At 35.7% G+C, this 20,161-nt stretch overlaps 2 protein-coding genes across 2 annotated transcripts; both read left to right on the forward strand.

The window, feature by feature from the left end:
• Positions 1–311: 311 nt before the first annotated feature.
• On the forward strand, positions 312–5,794 carry LOC140051335 (uncharacterized). The gene is made up of 2 exons (XM_072096523.1): positions 312–3,787; positions 4,912–5,794. Exons 1-2 carry the CDS (start codon positions 312–314, stop codon positions 5,792–5,794), a joined length of 4,359 nt encoding a protein of 1,452 aa, XP_071952624.1.
• A 5-nt stretch (positions 5,795–5,799) lies between these two features.
• Positions 5,800–13,927, forward strand: LOC140053846 (uncharacterized). The gene is made up of 4 exons (XM_072098561.1): positions 5,800–7,254; positions 7,512–7,577; positions 7,691–7,840; positions 13,874–13,927. Exon 1 carries the CDS (start codon positions 5,926–5,928, stop codon positions 6,973–6,975), a length of 1,050 nt encoding a protein of 349 aa, XP_071954662.1. The 5' UTR covers positions 5,800–5,925; the 3' UTR covers positions 6,976–7,254; positions 7,512–7,577; positions 7,691–7,840; positions 13,874–13,927.
• The last annotated feature ends 6,234 nt before the right edge of the window (positions 13,928–20,161 follow it).

Genomic DNA, 20,161 nt, shown 5'->3' on the forward strand with positions numbered 1-20,161 from the left:
TAATGTTCTTGACTTGGATATAAAAATTATTTGTTAGGCTATTTAGTTAAGTGTTTCGATCAGCTAATTGGCCATAAGCCTGCCTAGCCTAGCTAGCCCTCGTGTAGTGCTACTAGTAGTAGTTTGACTGTATGTATGTATCTGCTATGCTGTTTTGCGGGGTTGTTTGCACACGCAGCTGTGCTGCCTTGTGCGTGTTTTCATTGAGTTTATTTGTGTTTCAGACTTTACCGAAGAATAAAGAACGGTTAAAGCAACTACCACGAGTTTGTGTATCATTGTCCGAATTAGTAAAGTGTAATCCCTTAATTATGGAGGAAAATACGTTCATCGACCTCAGCTTCGAAGAGCTCGAGGTCAAACACCGTTCGTTTAAAGGTCATCTAACGAGGGCAAGGGACCGCTTTACCCGTGTTCTCGACCGAGACGAACCGGAACTGGTTAAAGTGGCATTCGACCATATACAAAAGAAAATTCGAAAGATAACCGACTTACTTGATGCTATGGATGTTGTCAAACCACCTGATGAGACTAACACTACTACACGTCTACATGCAGAACTAATGTCAGCAGCTGATGACGTGGAGAAAAAATATCAAGAGTACAGAAGGTTTTCAAGGAATGAGCAAACCGCTCATTCTTCCCAAGGTGAGCCAACTGCAGCAGGAAAAGATGAAGAGATGATAAAATTAATTAAAGCTCAGTCTGACATGGTGGCACAGCTTACAATAAAATTGAACGGAAACGGCTCAGACAACAAACGGCCTTCAATTAAAACACCAGGACTCCCAGCCCCACGGTGGGATGGATCTCCAAGAAACTTCCATTCTTGGCATGTACGAATTGACCAATACTTCGAATCTGCTGGTATTAAAGGTGACCAAGAAAAATTGATGGTTTTGCTCAATGGTGATGCGTTACCCAAATCTATTCAAGATCATATTGCTGATTGTTGTTCTGTTGAAGGTGATAATGGAGCTTGGGCTCGTCTGAAGGAAAAGGTCCCGACTTCAGCTATTGTTCGTGATGTTATTCTGACACTTCAGATGTTGAAGCCAATGAAGTCAGCAACAGCAAAGGAAATGCGGCCTGTTTTGAATGGACTCACAGACTTTGCAAGACGAATGCGTGAACTTGGAAAAGAATTAGAACTCTCATCGTCAGTAGTTGTTGAACTAGCGAGTCAGAAAATCGATGCTGAATTAAGTTTCGAATACATGCGGCAGATAAAGCAAGATGAGCCGACAATACCAAGTTTGATCTCATTCTTACGAAGTGAAATGGAAGCAAGGGAACGTCGAGAGCAACCTCATATGTTTGGCGATCAAAATGCATCTACTCATCACATTACAAGACAAATTAGTACACTTGAAAATACTACCCAATTCCCACCGAAATCTAATTTTAAAGGTGCTGAAACTAGCACGGATGATTGTCCTTTCTGCACTGACCACTCACGTCACTTGATTATAAAGTGCCCTAATTTTAACTCAAAATCTAACGAAGAGAGACGGTTAATGATAATGGAAGCTAGAAGATGTTTCCTATGTTTTCGCACAAATCACAGTGCGTTCAGATGCCCCAGACATGACAAAAAACGCTGCTCTGTATGTCAACTATTTCACCACCGACTGATTGCTTGCCCACCCAATCGCACTTTGAGAATTAACAACGCAGATGGTTTCTGTCAAAGCCAAATGTCACCAAAAACACAGGCGGGAGCGAACACAAATCTACGGCCAATTGTACGCCACGAAAACCAGGTAGGAACCAACTTAGGTCAGAATCCATTCATATATTTGCCAGCATCAACTAACCAAACTGTTTCAAATATGAATTTAGATAAAACGTCAATAAATTCACCTCAGATAGTTCAGGCGGGAGCAAACCCAAGTCTACGTCAGACTGTAGCAGGGCCCAGTCAAAATCCATTCGTGTCTTTGCCTCCATCAACGAACCAGACAATTTCGAAAATGAATTCGACGAGGCATGCCGAACGTCGTCGCTATTCACCGACTACATATGTCGAGATACAAGACAACGAGGGCAATTGGCAGAAAGCTGTCGCATTCTTTGATAGTGGTGCTGATACCACTCTGGTCAAGTGCTCCACCGCTAAAAGTCTAGGCTTAAACGGACTGCCCTTTGTATTTACTTATGGCGTGGCCGGAGGGGGCATCGTACAAGAAAACAGTGCAAGGTATCAACTTCGAGTCAGACCACTACAGGAATTGAAAGCATACGACTTGGTTGCAATTAGTGTACAAAAGCCTGCCCATGATAGCCCATCTGTTGGCGAAGATATCTTTGACGAACACCCTCATTTAACGGTAGTTAAAGAACATTTGCCTGCGGAGGAAGCCGAGATCGACTTACTCATTGGATACGACTATCAAAGTCTTACTACACCACTGAAAACAATACGTTCATTAACTGATCCTGATACATCGCCAACTGCGGCAAAAAGTGCTCTAGGTTGGACAATTATTGGACAAACCATTCCAAAGCCAACTTCCAATGTCATCAGCCACATCACAAACATAACTTTCATGGACGACTCCCAGCTTTTATATACATCCGATGTCATTGGAGTTAAACCAACAACCTTGTGTACATGTACAGATAAGGAGATCGCTGAATCTCAGTTTATCAAACATTGTAGAAAAAATCTCCAAATAAATGAGAAGGGCCGCATTACCGTGGAAATGCCATGGAAGGATGGATTTCCTGAGTCTCTAGACTGTAATAGAGTACAAGCCGTGACGAGGATGATTTCACATGAGGCTAGGTTGCTAAAAAACAAGCAAATCAATGACTACAATTATGAAATTCAAGCTCTCCTTGACAATGGATTTACGCGTGAGCTTACGCCAAGTGAAGACAGAAATGAAGGATGGTACCTTCAACACCATGCTGTCCATCAGCAACACAAGACAACGAAGATTCGAATTGTATGGAATTCCGCTGCTAAGTTTAACGGGTTGTGTCTCAACGACGGATTCCACAAAGGGCCAGATTTCCTAAACTCACTTGTGACATGCTTTCTATACTGGCGGAAGTACGGAATTGCCGTAGCTGGAGACGTTCGGAAGATGTTTAACCAGATTGCATTATCAGTGCGTGATCAAAAGTTTCATCGTTTTGTCTGGCGATTTGGTGATACCTCAAAGGATATTAGGTATTTTCAATGGTTGCGTTTGCCGTTTGGGGACAAACCAGCACCGGACATTTCTATGATGGCCGTTCGTTTACTAGCTGAGGCTAACGCCGATTCAGATCCTATAGGGGCTCTTAGGATCAAAGATCGTATGTACATGGATGATATAACCGACTCATTTACAAAACCGAACGATGCAGTTGAGGCAGTTGAGCAGGTTACTCGTATTCTAAGAAAGGGATCTTTCGAAATCAAAGTGTGGCATTCTAACCATCCGATGGTAGACCAGTGCCCTGAAGAGAAGCACACACGTGTTTTAGGCCACTTGTGGAATAAGCTAGATGACACTGTAACAATTCAACTTGATAAATTCGATGAAGAACAGACTCCACTTACCAAAAGAAAAGTTTCCAGTCTTGTTGCCAGGTTGTGGGATCCATTAGGAATGTTGAGCCCTGTGAGTATTCGTTATAAAATTGGACTCCAGGAGATTTGGGCAGCTAGGCTTGATTGGGACGACGTGTTTGATGATGAGCAAACAACTATGTGGAAAGGTTTTATAAAGGAGATGAATCCAGTGGCGGATCTAGGATCTGACGAGGGGGGGTGGCCACGAAAGTGGCAAACGAGGTGCGTAGCACCGAGCGGGGGAGGGTTTGGGAGGGGGTGTCCCCCTCCCGAGTTTCCGAAAATTTTTGAAAAAATAGATGCTTACACACTGTTTAATAGGCTAGAGAAACTGTTTCCATCACACTTAATAACAAATATTACATAATGTAAATTTAAATACATCCTTCATAAATACTGTACGGATCTTTTTCGACGAACTAATAATAAACTTTGATCGAAAAACCTTCAAACAAAATGAACATTTTGTTGCGGTACTCCGAAAATGCCTCGATAGAGTGCATGTGTTGTGTACCGTGTTTTGGTGGTCTGTTAACCTCAGAGATATATACCCTACAGCCGGGTGAATAACTCAATGTAATTTGGTATACAATGATCGCAGTAATCGCCGTGTCTTTAACACAAATCAAAAAACGCCAAATACGCCACATACTTTTTTCGGCCGTCCCGTGTACATACAAGACATTTCATGTTTATTTTATGCCTATAAAATAATAAAAGAACACCATGTTTCTCGTTTATTTTTATCGTTTATACTGCATACCATAATATTATACAAAAAACTTTCATGCGCGAGAAAAAAGTTCCCGATATTACACTCCACTCAGGGGTGTAAATATACCACGCTAACGCTTGTGCACACACGGACCAGGCAATGGAAAATGGTGTATTTTGGAGAGTGATGACGTCAGCATTCACACGAGGAGCGAGCTTGACAACGTGACGCTGGTAGTTTTAGGAGTGCGTGTGTTTTGAAAATGGGTATTTTCCGAAGATTGTAAATCGTGTTTTCTTTTTAAACTCTTGAATTCATAATAGTAATTGAGCTCTTAGCTCTTTCACTGTGTAGGCCTATTTACACAGAACTATTAATGCTAACCCTAGCTCTAGTAGGGCCTAGCTAGTTAGGCCTACTCTTCTTAATTAAAAGATTAATCCACGTCTAGTGACGGTCAATCGCGATTAGGTTGCATCTTTTTTTTTTTTTTTTGAGAATTAAGGGGGGTGGCTAGCCACCCTATTCACCCCCCCTAGATCCGATGATTCAATCATCTTGTGGGATTCGAAATTCCACGTCAGCTAACGCCTGAGGATTCTATTGCTTACCCTCAGTTACACTGTTTCAGTGATGCTAGTGAAGCTGCATTTGGTTCTGTCATCTGGCTGCGTTGGGATACCCCAGCAGGAGTTAAATTGACATACGTTATAGCAAAGGCTCTAGTTGCACCGTTAAAGAAAAGATCAATTCCAAGATTAGAGTTAACTGCAGTTGTTGTCATGGCTCGACTCGCTAAACTTGTCTTAGAAGTGGTAGGAGATGTTAGTCTATGCAAGTTCTGGACCGACTCGAAAGTTGTCCTGTCTTGGGTTAGGTCGCCCGCCAGGACCTTCAAACCGTTTGTGTCTGCTCGTGTTCAAGAGATTCAGGATACACTTCCAACATTTATTGATGACTTATGTTACATCCCTTCTAACATCAATCCAGCGGATCAGTTAACCAAGCCAATATACCCAAGTGACCTTCAGAAATGGATTCAAGGCCCAGATTTTCTTTTTCAAAGTTCTAACCAATGGCCAAACTATGAACCCGACTATGACACAGAGTTAAAACAAATGGTTGTAAAGGAGTACACAACGGAGTCTCTACGCAAAACGAATTATGTTACAGCTGTCAGAGGTAGGCCTACATTTGAAGACCTGTTGGTCAACACCGTGTCAAATTGGACTCGGCTGGTTCACCGAATAGCATACTGTCGTCGATTCATTTTAAAAAGGCGACCAGAAACCCTCTTTTTGACTGCCGACGAACTGCAAAGGGCTGAATTTTCACTCTTCTACGTTTCTCAGCGCACTGCGAACGATCGTTTGGATGCTTGGAGTACTAGAAAGCTAAACCCTAAAGTGGACGAGAGTGGTATGATAAGGGTCGAGGGAAGACTTAACAAGCTTCATATCCCTGAACAACAAAAACGGCCGATTCTTCTTCGTAGAGAGGATCATTTCTGGTAGAGTTGTTTGCCAAATATATTCATAAGACGATTGGTCATCAGGGATACCGAGTGGCTGTTGCAAGCACATTTAAACGTGGAATTTACATACTCGGAGGACCCAAATTGTTTAAAGATATTGCTGCCAAATGTATGTTCTGTCGAACTCGACGTAGGAGTTTACTTAGCCAACAAATGGGAGAACTTCCCAGTTTTAGAGGCGATCCGCATACACCACCCTTTTGTAACGTAGCTCTTGATTTCTTTGGACCGATTTCTATCAAGCTCACTCGTAATACCAATACAGAAGGTAACATTCTGATAGTGACCTGCATGACCACACGAGTTATCTCATTAGAATTAGTGGATTCTCTATCATCAGAATCATTTATTAATGCTTGGAGACGATTTGTCTGCTCGCGGGGGATCCACCCAGTAACCGCTTTTAGTGACCATGGCCGCAATTTCGTCGGCGCTCAGCAGAAGTTGAGAGATTGGATCAAATCATGGGACGAACTAAAATTAAAGATGGAATTCAGGAAAACCAATACATCTTTCGACTGGCAGTTCAATACTCCTTACGCTTCTCACATGAATGGAGTTGTCGAATCGCTTATAAGGAGTTGCCGTAAAGGTCTAGATGCCGTAGTCGATTACCATCATCGCCGTTTTAGTGCCCTTGAATGGCAGACTATTTTGAGTGAAGTGACTTATCTTATAAACTCACGACCATTGTTTCCGGATGGGCCTGATCCACTTGAATCACCGCCAATTACTGGTAATGATATTCTATTTCCACATGGACAACCCGTACTCTTGCAACCGAACTTGGAAGTGGTAACGAATCAGAAGAGTATTGTCGACATCGCACAACGACGTGTTCATGCATTCTGGGATTGTTGGATGTGTTATATGCCACCTCAATTAGTACAACGTTCAAAGTGGTTTCACCCAAGAGAAAATTTGCAGATTGGAGATTTAGTGCTAGTACTGGAACCTGGATTAAAGGGGGTTGCAGCACCACGTGGACATTGGCGACGGGGAATAGTTGTGGATGTGAAGCCAGGGAAGGACAATCTCGTTCGGAAGGCCATGATTAAAACTGTTGAAAGATCGAATATAAGTATTAAGGAAAGGCCTGTACATAAGTTGTGTTTGATTGCAACTGTGGGAGAACTTAACCACGGGTTTTCTTCTAAATAAGGAATGCTTTATTATGTAACTACTTGAGACGTGAACATTTAATTACTGCATCTTAATTAAGATTTACTTTGTTGTGGTTATTTTTCGAAATCCTTTATGTACTGTGACTCATGTCAATTTGTCACGAGGCGGGAGTGTTTCGGATTTCGAACTTTGACGTTGGTGGCGTAAATATTTTATTTGATTGTACGCAGAATTGTCAGCAAGATATAACGCTTATTATCTAATAGTAGATACTGTAACTTTCTTATTTCTGACAGTGATACGTGGGAGTACTACGTACGTTATTATAACCTTTAAGTTGTGTTAATGTTCTTGACTTGGATATAAAAATTATTTGTTAGGCTATTTAGTTAAGTGTTTCGATCAGCTAATTGGCCATAAGCCTGCCTAGCCTAGCCTAGCTAGCCCTCGTGTAGTGCTACTAGTAGTAGTTTGACTGTATGTATGTATCTGCTATGCTGTTTTGCGGGGTTGTTTGCACACGCAGCTGTGCTGCCTTGTGCGTGTTTTCATTGAGTTTATTTGTGTTTCAGACTTTACCGAAGAATAAAGAACGGTTAAAGCAACTACCACGAGTTTGTGTATCATTGTCCGAATTAGTAAGTTTACAAATTTTATTCGACTTTGGATCATCCAAAAGAAAATTTACTTAAAATACTATACAGTGATCCAGATGAACCTTTTTACTAACTATTTATTATGTACTTACCAGTGGTATATACTTTAAATGTACAACTACCCACATTACCAGAATGGTCAGTTGCCGATCAAGTTACAGCAGTTTCACCAACGCTAAATTGTGAGCCAGAAGGAGGAACACAAGTTGGTGTCAGACCAGTATCAACATTGTCTGTGACGGTCTGCAAGTATTTACTCATGTTTATATAGACGTTATATTTTATAACTTTAACTGTAGTCATATACAATTCCGTTCTGTTCAAAATCCTCTCAGTCATTAGTTGTTATGCCTCACTTTACCCAACAACAGTGTATCTAATAACTGCTTTGTCGAGCCCGCCTTGTTACAACCGGTAATGTAGAAAACGCCCGCTAATGTCGAAACAACCGCTAATTGAGTACGACAAATTAGCTGAACATTTTAGACATTGTTTTGAATTCTACGCATGACTTATTAACTCCACCTGTGTATTTTAGTTCATATCAAAATAGTAAGCAGCTAAAAGTATTGCATACAATCGCATACCTTCTTTACATTCCACACAGTTACATGAATAAAACGTTGTATTTATTGAATAATTTGTTTACACTCGATTACACATTTTACTACCAGTAATGAGAAATTATTCTGATTTTCGGATTGAGCCTACAAAATGAAAATAACACTAAGTTATTGAAATTATAATATATAAAAATATTATACTTAATTGCTGTGCATTTTTTACGTTTATAAAATTGTTATAAACGTAATTGTTCTTGAATGAACGAACAAACACAATTTCGAAAATTAAAATATCCGGTTGCCACTGTCTGTTCAGCACAAAATTCTGAATTGACTGTGTTATTACTTGATTGTGTCACCTTTTGTTTTATCAAAAGGTTGTTCATAGAACCATAGAGATATTATATCTACGATAAAACACTGCTTGAATTTTTTGAATAATGTAGAGAAACAGCCAGCATATTGCAGTACGTTCAAAACCAAATGATAGACTCCTAATTGTCAGTTATGTTTGAAGAAGACTAATACTTCTAATGCGGCTTCTGACTCTTACCGGGATTCTTCGCATCCACCTGGTTATTCGCGTTCTCCGTTTTTGCATCATCCTCTTTATCTTGCATGAAACCATCTCTTGTGTATCCATTGGTTTCTGCGTAATTGAACACCTCGTGCCGTATGCGGCGTTTCTCAGCTTCCTGTATCGAGGTATATCTACCAGCTGCAAATAATATCACGGAGAAGTGTGTCCCTGATAATATGTAAATTAAATTAGGAATTACCAACGTTACTATATATTTAGAAAATTCAGTAAATTGATTAAAATCATCATTTGTTGAAACTATTGTAGAATAAGCAATCCCTAAAAAAATACAAACAATCGAGTTCCAAAACAAAAAAAATACTCTTTCCAAATTTATGTTTTTGTGTTTTTTGATAATATGAAAAAACAAATTTACAGGTAAACTTGGAACCGATTCTGTATGTACAACAAGCGGTTTCAAATTGTGTTTGTTTCCATCATGACCCTTTTGCCAGGCCTCTGCTTCACAAACTATGGTACGCCAAACTGCGGCGTATGTGCTGTAATAATATATACAGTTACATAAAATGTACCACCAAAATAGGAGGATTGTAATATGCCTCATTACATCTTCTTTGTTCCCGGCGCCGTAGTTTATCACTATTCCTGTAGTTGTTAGCAAAATTATCTGTAAAAGTAAATAGGCAATGCACGCTACTTGAACCGATAGAGCTACCACAAATCCGGTAAACAAAAATGCGCGTATAATAATCTCTAAGAGATACAATAAAATATATGTTTTAGGATATCGTCTGTATTGGGGAATACCGGTTTTGATAATTTCATACACGGATGAAATCGGTTTTAAAATTAAATATATTACTGGAAGCATATACATAAGCAGACGAATCAAAACCTTGCATATATAAATGATAGTCCTAATAAAAAAAAAGAAGATGTTATTATTAGGTAACGGCCTGTCTCTCCAAGCTGCAAACAAAATATCATAATCGATCACAAGTTGAAATCGATTCCATATCTGATGGTAAAGACATGTGTACCGGTTGCAGTCAAAGTCTAATCTACAGTCGGAGCCATCGTTGAAAACAGACAGTGTTGCCGGACGAATAGTAATGATCAGCAATGTATATATTTGGATATGGATATACCTGTATAATTTAAAGTAATACACACTGGTACCAATGATGACAGCGGATACAGTACCGAATACAATAATTGATATGCAGAACATAAAAACCCGAATGCTTAGTATCCATGCATGCGTATTACCCCAATGCAAAATGGTGTACCATATGCCTACAGGTAACGGAGAATCCAACGCCAATCTTGGTTCTTGCTGTGATTGGTTATAATAATCTCGTCGTTTGTAGTGGGGCTCATTTAAAAATACGCCAATCAGCAAGGGATAACATAACATCACTATAAAGCAAATTACAATAATCTGTACTTGCCATGGAAAATATAATGATGATTTGACACCTTGTCCATCTACAAATTTTAAACACAAATATGACCATCCAATATTTAAGAAACAAAAAAGGTCGTCTTTACTAAGATTTCCTAGTATCGCTTCCATTGCAAACATAGTATCATTAATGGATAGGCCTAGAAAACAATATTCAGAATAAAACCTCAACTTCACTGTGATTTCTTTTCTCTTAAGGTCTATTGTTCCCATAGATAACAATTTGTAGTGGTCTGGAAAGGACATTGCAGCTCTTCCTGTCGTACCGTTAATCCACTTAAATTTAGAAATGAAAAGCAAAGACCCAAATTGTACATCAAAAGATGGTCGATTAGTTTCAAAGTTTACAACAGAAATATTACTTTTCTTAACCAGGTCAATCAGTTGTTCACCTGTGATGGGTTTGCCTTCAAGTGTCATTGTTGGAACCTTCACTTTGCAAGGCTCGTGAAATTTCAGAATAATAGATAATACAATATCAAAAACATTATCCTTCGTAATTCTTCTTTTGTTTGAAACGTAGGAAGACGCATTCATATAGTGCGGTATTGCTGTAGTATCTTCTTCATAAACACGTACAATAATTAGGTAAAAAAACAACACACTCCAATATAACGCCATTTTTTCTTTGTCTTAAATAAGATGATTGTAGTACAGTCCTCGGCTACAATTAATCAGATTTCATCAGGAATTAGCAACAAAAATGTCTGAAACTGTCAAACGACTGTAATCAACTGATTCATAATCACGTTGCAGTGATTATACAAAACAACTACAAAAGGAAAATCAATTAATTAGCATAATGGATCAATAACATTCTTTGATTTTTGTTTTGTGACAGGTTTACCGGTAGATTACGGTACGTATCCGAAACGTGTTTTCCTGCGCGACAGTCGGGTGATTATGCAACATATAATAGGAAATCGATTAGCTTTTGATGAACATTGATCGATAAATTAACAGTTATTTTATGTTTTGAAAGTTTGCGTTATCAAGATAGAACAAAAAAAAGTCAAAATATCGATTATTGCCATTGTCAGATTTGTTTTAATGAACTGCACTGTTTTTTACAGTACAAATAGTAAAGGCATACTCGACCTCTTTAATATTTTATACTTTCTTAATAAATTCTTTCCAAGAATGCGACTCCCTCTCAGAGCGATACATAGAGTTGGAAATTGTATAGTAGGCCTAAAAAGATACATTCACAAGACGATGCCATGCAATTCTCTGTATATATTTTCCCATTATTTAACAAAACGGGGAATGGGAATAGTAGGCCTATAATGAAATACACATTCCATTAAAATTAAAGTAATATATAAACTAGACACTCCCGAGTCATTTAATTATTGTAAAACACTGTTATAGGACAAAGGAGGATTAACCTTTCCAAAACAAAATTGTAAGACAATATTATGATACAAGAATAATTTTTACAAGGGAAGAGTGATGGTTTTAACACACTATGTTTAAAGCAAAAACAAATCCTTTCACAAATGGTGCAAACATCCTTTGATGAAAATAACAATAGTGGAAATTCCTTTTGGGAAAAATAACTATAGCGGAAAATCCATAGATGAAAATAACAATGGAAAAAATACCATGGCAGAAATAACACTGGAAAAAATACCATGGCGGAAATAACACTGGGGCAAAATAACATGGAATAAAACAGACATAGTGCACATGGGCTTGTTGACGAACTGTCCTCTTATTATTATTAATTACCTTTACTTCATATTTAGTTAAGGTTTCTTTTAATTAAACGAACAGTTCCTGAAGACGGATCAAGCGCATAAAAAATTGCTGTAAACATAGGTACCTTTTGATTGCGCAAATAAAACTAAAGAAAATTCAAACTTTAACATTCACACGCCAGCCAGGTTTGGATTGCTTGACGAACAAGCAAAAATGCAATGCCTACGTTATTTTTTGTCAATATCCAACGTACGAATATTAGTCAGTTGATGTAATTATCAAGATAATAACAAGGCCATATACATGCCTGCAGTCGCGTGCTCAAATTTGAGTATTTACCGACCGACCGACCGACCAACCAACCATCCGACCGACATAGTGAGCTGTAGAGTCGCGTTGCACTAATAATTGTTAATCAATGAAACAAAAACAGCTTACAAAATGTATTTTGGAATAGAACACTATTTATACACACGACGTAAGCCTGTTTGATTCATGTACTTTTTTCGGTTGTATTAATTTGAACCCGGTCCAACAATCGGTAGTGTAATTGTTATGCCTCGTGACAGTTAGATGATTGACAAGGTATGGGATATGCCCAAAATATTCAATAGTTATGAATTCTACATCGCTTTAAATTTCTACCAGACGTACCTATATACACCAAGTAGACCGTAGAAAGGAATGGAATTAAACAATTAATGAATCGTCGTAAACGCAAAAGAATGTGTGTAAACACTGCGATACGACAATAAAGAAGAAAAAATGCACAATGGTATGTTTATATTTAACTCTATACGTCATCTAGTGTTTGGAGGTTTGATAAGGAAAACAACAAATATCTAACATTTAATTAGTTTAGATCAAACTATATATTTTTTTAAATAACCATAATATAATAATTATACTAATAATTTTGGTAGGCCTACTATTTTTTTTTATTACGATTTAAATATTTATAATAAAATAATCATAACGTTCTTTGATATTTCAGATATACAAAATAATATAAAACAAAAATGAGTATTAATAAACTAAGGGAAAGCTTACAGAAAATAGATAGATAGAAAATTGCAAATAGCAAAATGTGTTATGGAAACAGCATCATATATAAAGCTTACCAACAGAGATTTTGAAAGAACAGATTGCATCATTGCCAGCGTCATCATTCAATTTTGTACTTCTGTTCAATAACTTGCATCCAAATGTTAAAGATAGTCTATTTTTTCCCCTGTCATCATTTATATATCCACTTAAGAAAAACCTGCTTCAAGTACCTGTCTAAATTCAATGAAATGTTATTCTAAACTGTTGTATATATTTGTGTTACTTTTTCTGTATATAAGTTTATTTCATTTTTACACTTTAGGTGGCGGAGAGTCATTCGATAGTGTTTTGTTTCACTTTTTGACAATCCCGTCTATAGCGCTCTGTAGGCCTACCTTGTGATTTTTTTTGTTATTTATAAAAGACGAAATAAATGAAATGAAATGAAAGGAAATGTCCCATAGGAATATATGAAGATATTATTTGTTTATGCTGTGTGAAAACCTACAGTATAATAATATTGTAACAGTGTGTGTGTGCGTGTGTGCCGAAACAGATCAAATGTAGGCCTATACTTGTGTACATAAAATGTGCGCATTCATGTTCAGGCTACATTTTAGTGATGTCAACGCTCTACGGTCATTATCAAATAAACTAACATTGAAGATTTGGTACTTTTTCGCGGCAGATAAATATTTTCACTAAACCAAGTCTTAACATCTATTGTGTAAAATGTAAATTTATTATTTTTGTTTAAAATAGTAGGCCTAATAAAACAAAAAGACTATTTATTTCTACATATTTTTTTATTTCAAGCAGAAAACAAAAATCACAGTTAATACAATTCAATATAACTGATATAAATTATTTACACACGGAAAAATACAAACAAAACAATTAAGTTTTTTTTACGAAAAATCTATGTTTTGTTTATCTTCAATTGTATTGGACATGTCAATAGGATGCCCTGCACAAGATATCCAAATCTACTCTTGGGCGCAATTGTCCAAGGAACTAGACTACGAGGGAGACCAGCCAAGAAATGGTTAAACTGTGTAAAGGCATACTGCACATCAAGAAACCAAGAATCCCTAACGAGTGCAACTAGAATGTCACAAGATAGGAGGATCTAGCAAGAGGTCAAGAAACAGAAGCCATCACAAGTCTCCCAGACGGTGTGGACGGCTTAGGTCAAGGTTGGTCATGTTAATACAACACCACATACAGTAAATACTTTAATCGATTCCCATGTTTTGGGAAAGTAGATTAGCACATGCATAGGTCATGACCCTAAACAACCTTCATTGATATTAATATGATACATACATTATTATATTAATTAAATTGATATTTGTAAGTGAAAGAATCAAGTGACTAAACAATGAATATTCATAGCTAACTATTAATATTCATCAACTTTTAAATCTAACTATTTTATTTCTACATAATTAAATGAATAATCAATGGATATTCATAACCATTATGCATATTCATTATGCTATTCCAAAATACCGAAAGCAAACAATGTTTTTGATATTTCTTTCCTTAAAAATATTTCCTTTTTACATCATTCATATTTATTAATTAACAAGTAAGTATGCACAACAAAGTTTGTTTTCACCAAAAACAAAACTGTAAAAGGGTAAACATATACTGTATGTAGATTTTTCACAACACATAATTTACCATTAAACATTTTTCAGTTTGGCCTGAAAAATGTTTAAGTTGGAGAGGGCAAAGAAACTTTCTTATTTACTTAACTTTCTGAATAAAATGTATTAATAGGAAATCACAACAAAGTACTAATAACAGACTTACTAAAATGTAAACATAATATATATACATAATTATATATCATTTAAGCAATTAATAATGGAACGGGAGATAAGCTAGTACATTATACAGTATTTACAAATTTGCAGCCTTCACTATTTTATAGAATAAAAATGATATCAGCATTAAATAAGCCAGTGGGTAAATCTCTATGGAATTCATTTAAAAGCAATATGCTATAGGCCTATAACATTGAATGTGAAACATATAACAATAAAGAAACAAGTATAGAAAAATGGATAGCTTTACGAAATACTATTATACTAATATAATTTCTAATTTGATATGATTTATCAGAAAAGGAATTACTGTGATACGAGTTACAAGTGGTACTGATCTATTATGATTTTTATTTCGTTTTATCTTGTATATATAAATACATTGTATAATCCGGGTTGTAAAATGAAAACCAACAAATGAAAATGAAAATCTCACAAATTCTTTATGTGTTAAATATTTTTTAAACGAGATAGATGATAATGATGATCATTGTCAAGTGTATATAGACAAAATATAAGATAATTAATGAAAAAATGTAATACGGAATTCATAAATGTAAAAATGTTACTGATGAATTGTAACGACATTTAGAATAAACAAAAATGTGTTAAATTATATGATTTTCTGTAATGACATGAGATAATATGAATTTGAATAAAAGTGGTGTTGCGCCACAAGAGAGAAAAAAAAATGTAAAACATTAAGACGGATTAAGCGAATAAAAATATTCGAAACAAAATAAATAAAGAGAATTCGAAATTTAAAATTCACTGTACACTCTACGCGAGCCAAATTTGGATATGCTTGATGAACAGTGTAAACAAGCGAAACAGCAAAGTGGCCTACGTTACATTTTGTTAAATATCCAAATTACGATTATCGGGATTGTATGTAATATCAAGGTAATGATTATTGTTAATCAATAAAATTAAAAACCTTATAAAGTCTTATATTTTACATTATCGAATTACGGTACATTTGTAAGTAGGCCTACGGTAGTTTGGTTTATTAGTTTAATTTCTAATTAACTTCTAGTGTCACATTAGGAGGCCTATCACATTCTTCTCTATTTTCGTCTTCAATTTGTACGTGACCAGCTCTTCCATATCCATTGGTTTCCGCGTAATTAAAAACTTGGTGCCAAATGTGGCGTTTCTCGACTTCCTGTTTTGCGATATATTCTTGACTTGTAAAAAGCATTGACAGTAATTTAGGAAACGCTCCCATTGCCAATGTTAACATAGACTTACTAAGTTCAGTAAATGTCTCAAAATCATCATTAGTTGAAACAATTTTAGAATAAGCGATTACAAAGAAAGCTGCAACAATCACGTTCCATAAAATCAATTTTGCCTTCTCAACACTCGTCTTTTTGCATTTATTGATGACGTGAAAGAGCAATGCTTCTGGAACTGTTGGAACCAATTCCGTGTATATAACGAGTGGTTTGGATATTACATGAGTATTTCTTAACGGAAGAAAGTAATGCCTTTGAACGTCTAGTTCACTACCAATCAAATTGTAATCAAGGCTGTCACGACCCGACTGCCAGGCCTCTCCTGCATTAACTATGGTACGCCAAACTGCGGCGTAAGAGTTGTAGTATTCTTTAAAGCTACTTATGATGTACCAACAAAAGAAGAGGATTGTAATAACTCGTAAAACGACTTCGTTTTCCTCTCCGTAGTTGGTTACTATGCCTATAGTTGTTAAAACAATAATTTGCACAATTAAGTAGGCAATGGCCATTACTTGTAGTGAGAGAATTGCTACAAAAACGGTAAATAGTAATGCACGTACGACAGACCATATAATATACAATGTAGTACACACTATAGGAAATCGTCTAGTCCTATGCGGTTGACTGTAGAATAATTTGAAGATTGATAGTATTGGTGCTGATATAAAGTAAAAAACAGGAAATAGGCACCTTAGTAGACGAATGCAGTGACGAAACTATTGACAATAACATACAAAAATCGAATTCCTGAACTATTCGAGGTTGTCTCGACAAATGACCTGTCCCTCCAAATCTTCCAGTTGGTCACAATTTCAAAACGATTTATTATTTGGAAATAAAGACACGTGTATCGGTTGCTGTCAAATTCAAATCCACAATCAGATCCATCGTTGAAAACAGACAAAGATCCAGGATGAATAGTAATGATCAACAATGCAAACAACTGAATGTACGATATTGGACCAGCATAATAAAAGTAACACCAGAAATTACATAGTATGTAATCAAAGTTATTTCCCTCATACATGGCTGCCTGATATACGACTTTTGATTGCACATATGGAATTAAAAACATAAAACTGTGCATATTATCCCCACTCGAAGGCTTAACATGTATTTACGTGAGTTACCCCAGTGTAAGATGGCGTACTTTGAACCTATAGGTAACGGATAATTCAAAGCTAATCTTGGTTCGTGAGTAGCTGTTATCAAATTTAGAGATTCTTCTTGAGTGTATGTACTTCGAATAACATTATACATTTTACGATGGCTATTTTGTATTAATACTCCAATTAACAAGGGACAAAATAACATCACCAACAAACCGATTGCATTAATAGGAACGCTCCAGTAAAACATGTTCTGCTGTGGTTTGCAACCTTGTCCATCTGTAATAGTTAAACACGAGTAGCGACTATGTCCTTGCAATGCAGTGTAAATGTATTTGTAAACTGGAATAGCCGTATCGTAATCATACATAGAATACCCCGTGTTACTAAAGCAAAAAATATCGCTTTCACTACGATTACTTACTATATTTTCCATGGCAAAAACTAAATTCTTATTGGTGAGCCAACAGTCATTCTCAAATATCAGGCCAACTAAGATTCTTTTATGTGTTATTGTTCCAAAAGACAAATAATAATAGTTCACTGGATAGGACATTATATTTTCTCCAACTTTATTAACCCAAGTAAATGGGACATTCGCATCTTGACCTTGAAGGTCATCAACTGAAAACTCTACAACAGAAATATAATCTTTTTTAACACGAGAAATCAGTTGTTCCGGAGAAATCTTTCTCCAGGAATCGAAATCTATAATAGTTGGTATAGTCATCTCACAAAATTTCCAATTAGGACCATAAGGTTTTTCGGCGGGTTCCTTTGCCCATGAACACCTATCAATGGGAGAAGTACTGTTGGTAACACCATAAACATTCCTATTTACAATAAATAAAATTACAAAACACATACAATATAACGCCATTTTCTTCTCGAATACTTACACTTGCAGTGTTCAGTTTATAAATTAAAGTACAGTACAACTATATGAAAGCGGTTTTCGTTGGAGAATTGTTTACGTGTGTTTGAATCCGTCAAACGATTATGACCAATAATTTATAGTCACATGATAGCAGGATAGTTCAATTCAATAAATTGGTCTTTCGAAAATACTGAATGCTTGTCAAACAAAACCTATATTCAGACTATGAAGTTAAATCAGTGAGGTACGACCTATCAATTACAAATATCGCAATAACAATGACAACTATACATTTAAAGGGACAACAGAAACGCATAGAAATTGGGACCGATTTCGAACTTCCTCATTCCTTATTAGTGTCATGGGGATATGTTTAATTGTCTTTGTATTTGACAAAGGCCTATTTTTATTATTCATTTAAACATCTTTAACGATGGTGGTCTGTCCAGTTAAAACATGTAAATTGTTATGCTTATGTATATGCTTATTCTTTTTGGTCGAAATAAAATAATGTTAATTGAATTGAAAACAATCACATGCTAATTATATAAATACAAAATAAACACTACTGTGCAAATGCTACTATTTGTTTTAGATTTTTTAAGTAACGCCAAAATAATAGCCTTTACACTGGTAAATATACATATTATATCAATAGTTGAATTAAATAAACATTCATAAAAATTGACAATAAAGTCAGGGGTTCCACTCCAATTTGTGCAAATTGGACATTCCTGAACTTTTTCTAACATTGTAATATAAAGTAGGATGGATAGATTATTCATGCGCATAATCGACGATTCAAGATGAATATTTAAAGACAATATTGAAGAAAGAGTATATAACGGACATAATGAATACAAAATTTAAACTCACATTCCTCTGTCACAGTGGCTGGTATATTTGGTAGATCTGTCTGCTTCCTATATTCCAGAGAAAAGATAAGGAAATTGAACGAATGAATTATACTCTGATGATACGACAGCATACAAACCAAGCCAGCATACCACTTAGGCTTTTTTTTAAAACTAATGCTATGCATTACTATATCTTATTACAGTATTATTATTTTAAAAGATTAATCACCTAAACTAAAATTGAATGAAATGACATACCTTCTTAATATTCATTCTCAAGCGCGGAACCAGTCTCTAGCCGACAACAAGACAACATCCCAGAAGGACGCATAAAATGAGAAATGTAACTCTTATAATCAAATCTTAAAATCAAAGAAGTTATTGTTCAGTTTATTTGGAAATAAGTTATACACAAAAAGTGGTACTGTTAGATCTTAAATATTAACTTTCCATATTAAATATGTATAATATGATAAGTGTTTTTAAAAATAATGTTTTCTCTCCATATCATGCTGATCAAGTTTCTAGCCCATTTAAGAACAATAAATTATTTGAAAATCTACTAATCAGTTTAAGTAAGAAAGTATATAAAGCAGTGAAATACATACCATCATGAATGCTTTGACACGTGTCATCATAAAATCCAAACCAATCATAGATACTTGTTATGATTTATGAAGACCTCACAATTAAAGACAATTTCACTCAAATCAGGACCGTTTTAATATAATATGTAATTTATTTATTTTAAAAAGCAAAGTTCATTAATTACAAGTAAATATGAAATGATAAAAATATACAAATAGGGATAAATCCATGTATTCAACCGTATCCAATCAAAGTAATATATTCCATATACCAACGTCTGTGTAAAATAACTACATACCTTTTCAATTCATTATGAAGTTTGGATTATGATAATTAGGTATAATTTTTGTTTTCACAGTTTGACAAAATAACTAAATAATACGCCTAATGGCAAAACATCATTCCCTGTAGGATTCTAAATAATTCTAATTAACACAAGTGTAGAAATGTGGGCCCTATACAACACGTAAAAGTTCATACAAAGTTTACGATAATATGATTTGGGCACGGAAACCTATAAACAAACCAATGATCTGTTTCCCTAATCTTGTTGTAATTATGAATATTCAAACTAGTGTAGGCTCTGTTACAGTAGTTGAGTAGTATAGACAGTCAGCAAATATAGATTGTTCTTCTGGGTTCCAGTTCACGGAGACACTTGTAATTTGGGGTTCATCTTTACCAACGCTAGTAACAGCTGCTAGATTTTCTTGCAATCTAGAATTGATGGTCATGTAGAAATGGC

The sequence above is a fragment of the Antedon mediterranea genome, chromosome 1 (genome assembly GCF_964355755.1).
Source record: "Antedon mediterranea chromosome 1, ecAntMedi1.1, whole genome shotgun sequence".
Lineage (NCBI taxonomy): Eukaryota > Metazoa > Echinodermata > Crinoidea > Comatulida > Antedonidae > Antedon > Antedon mediterranea.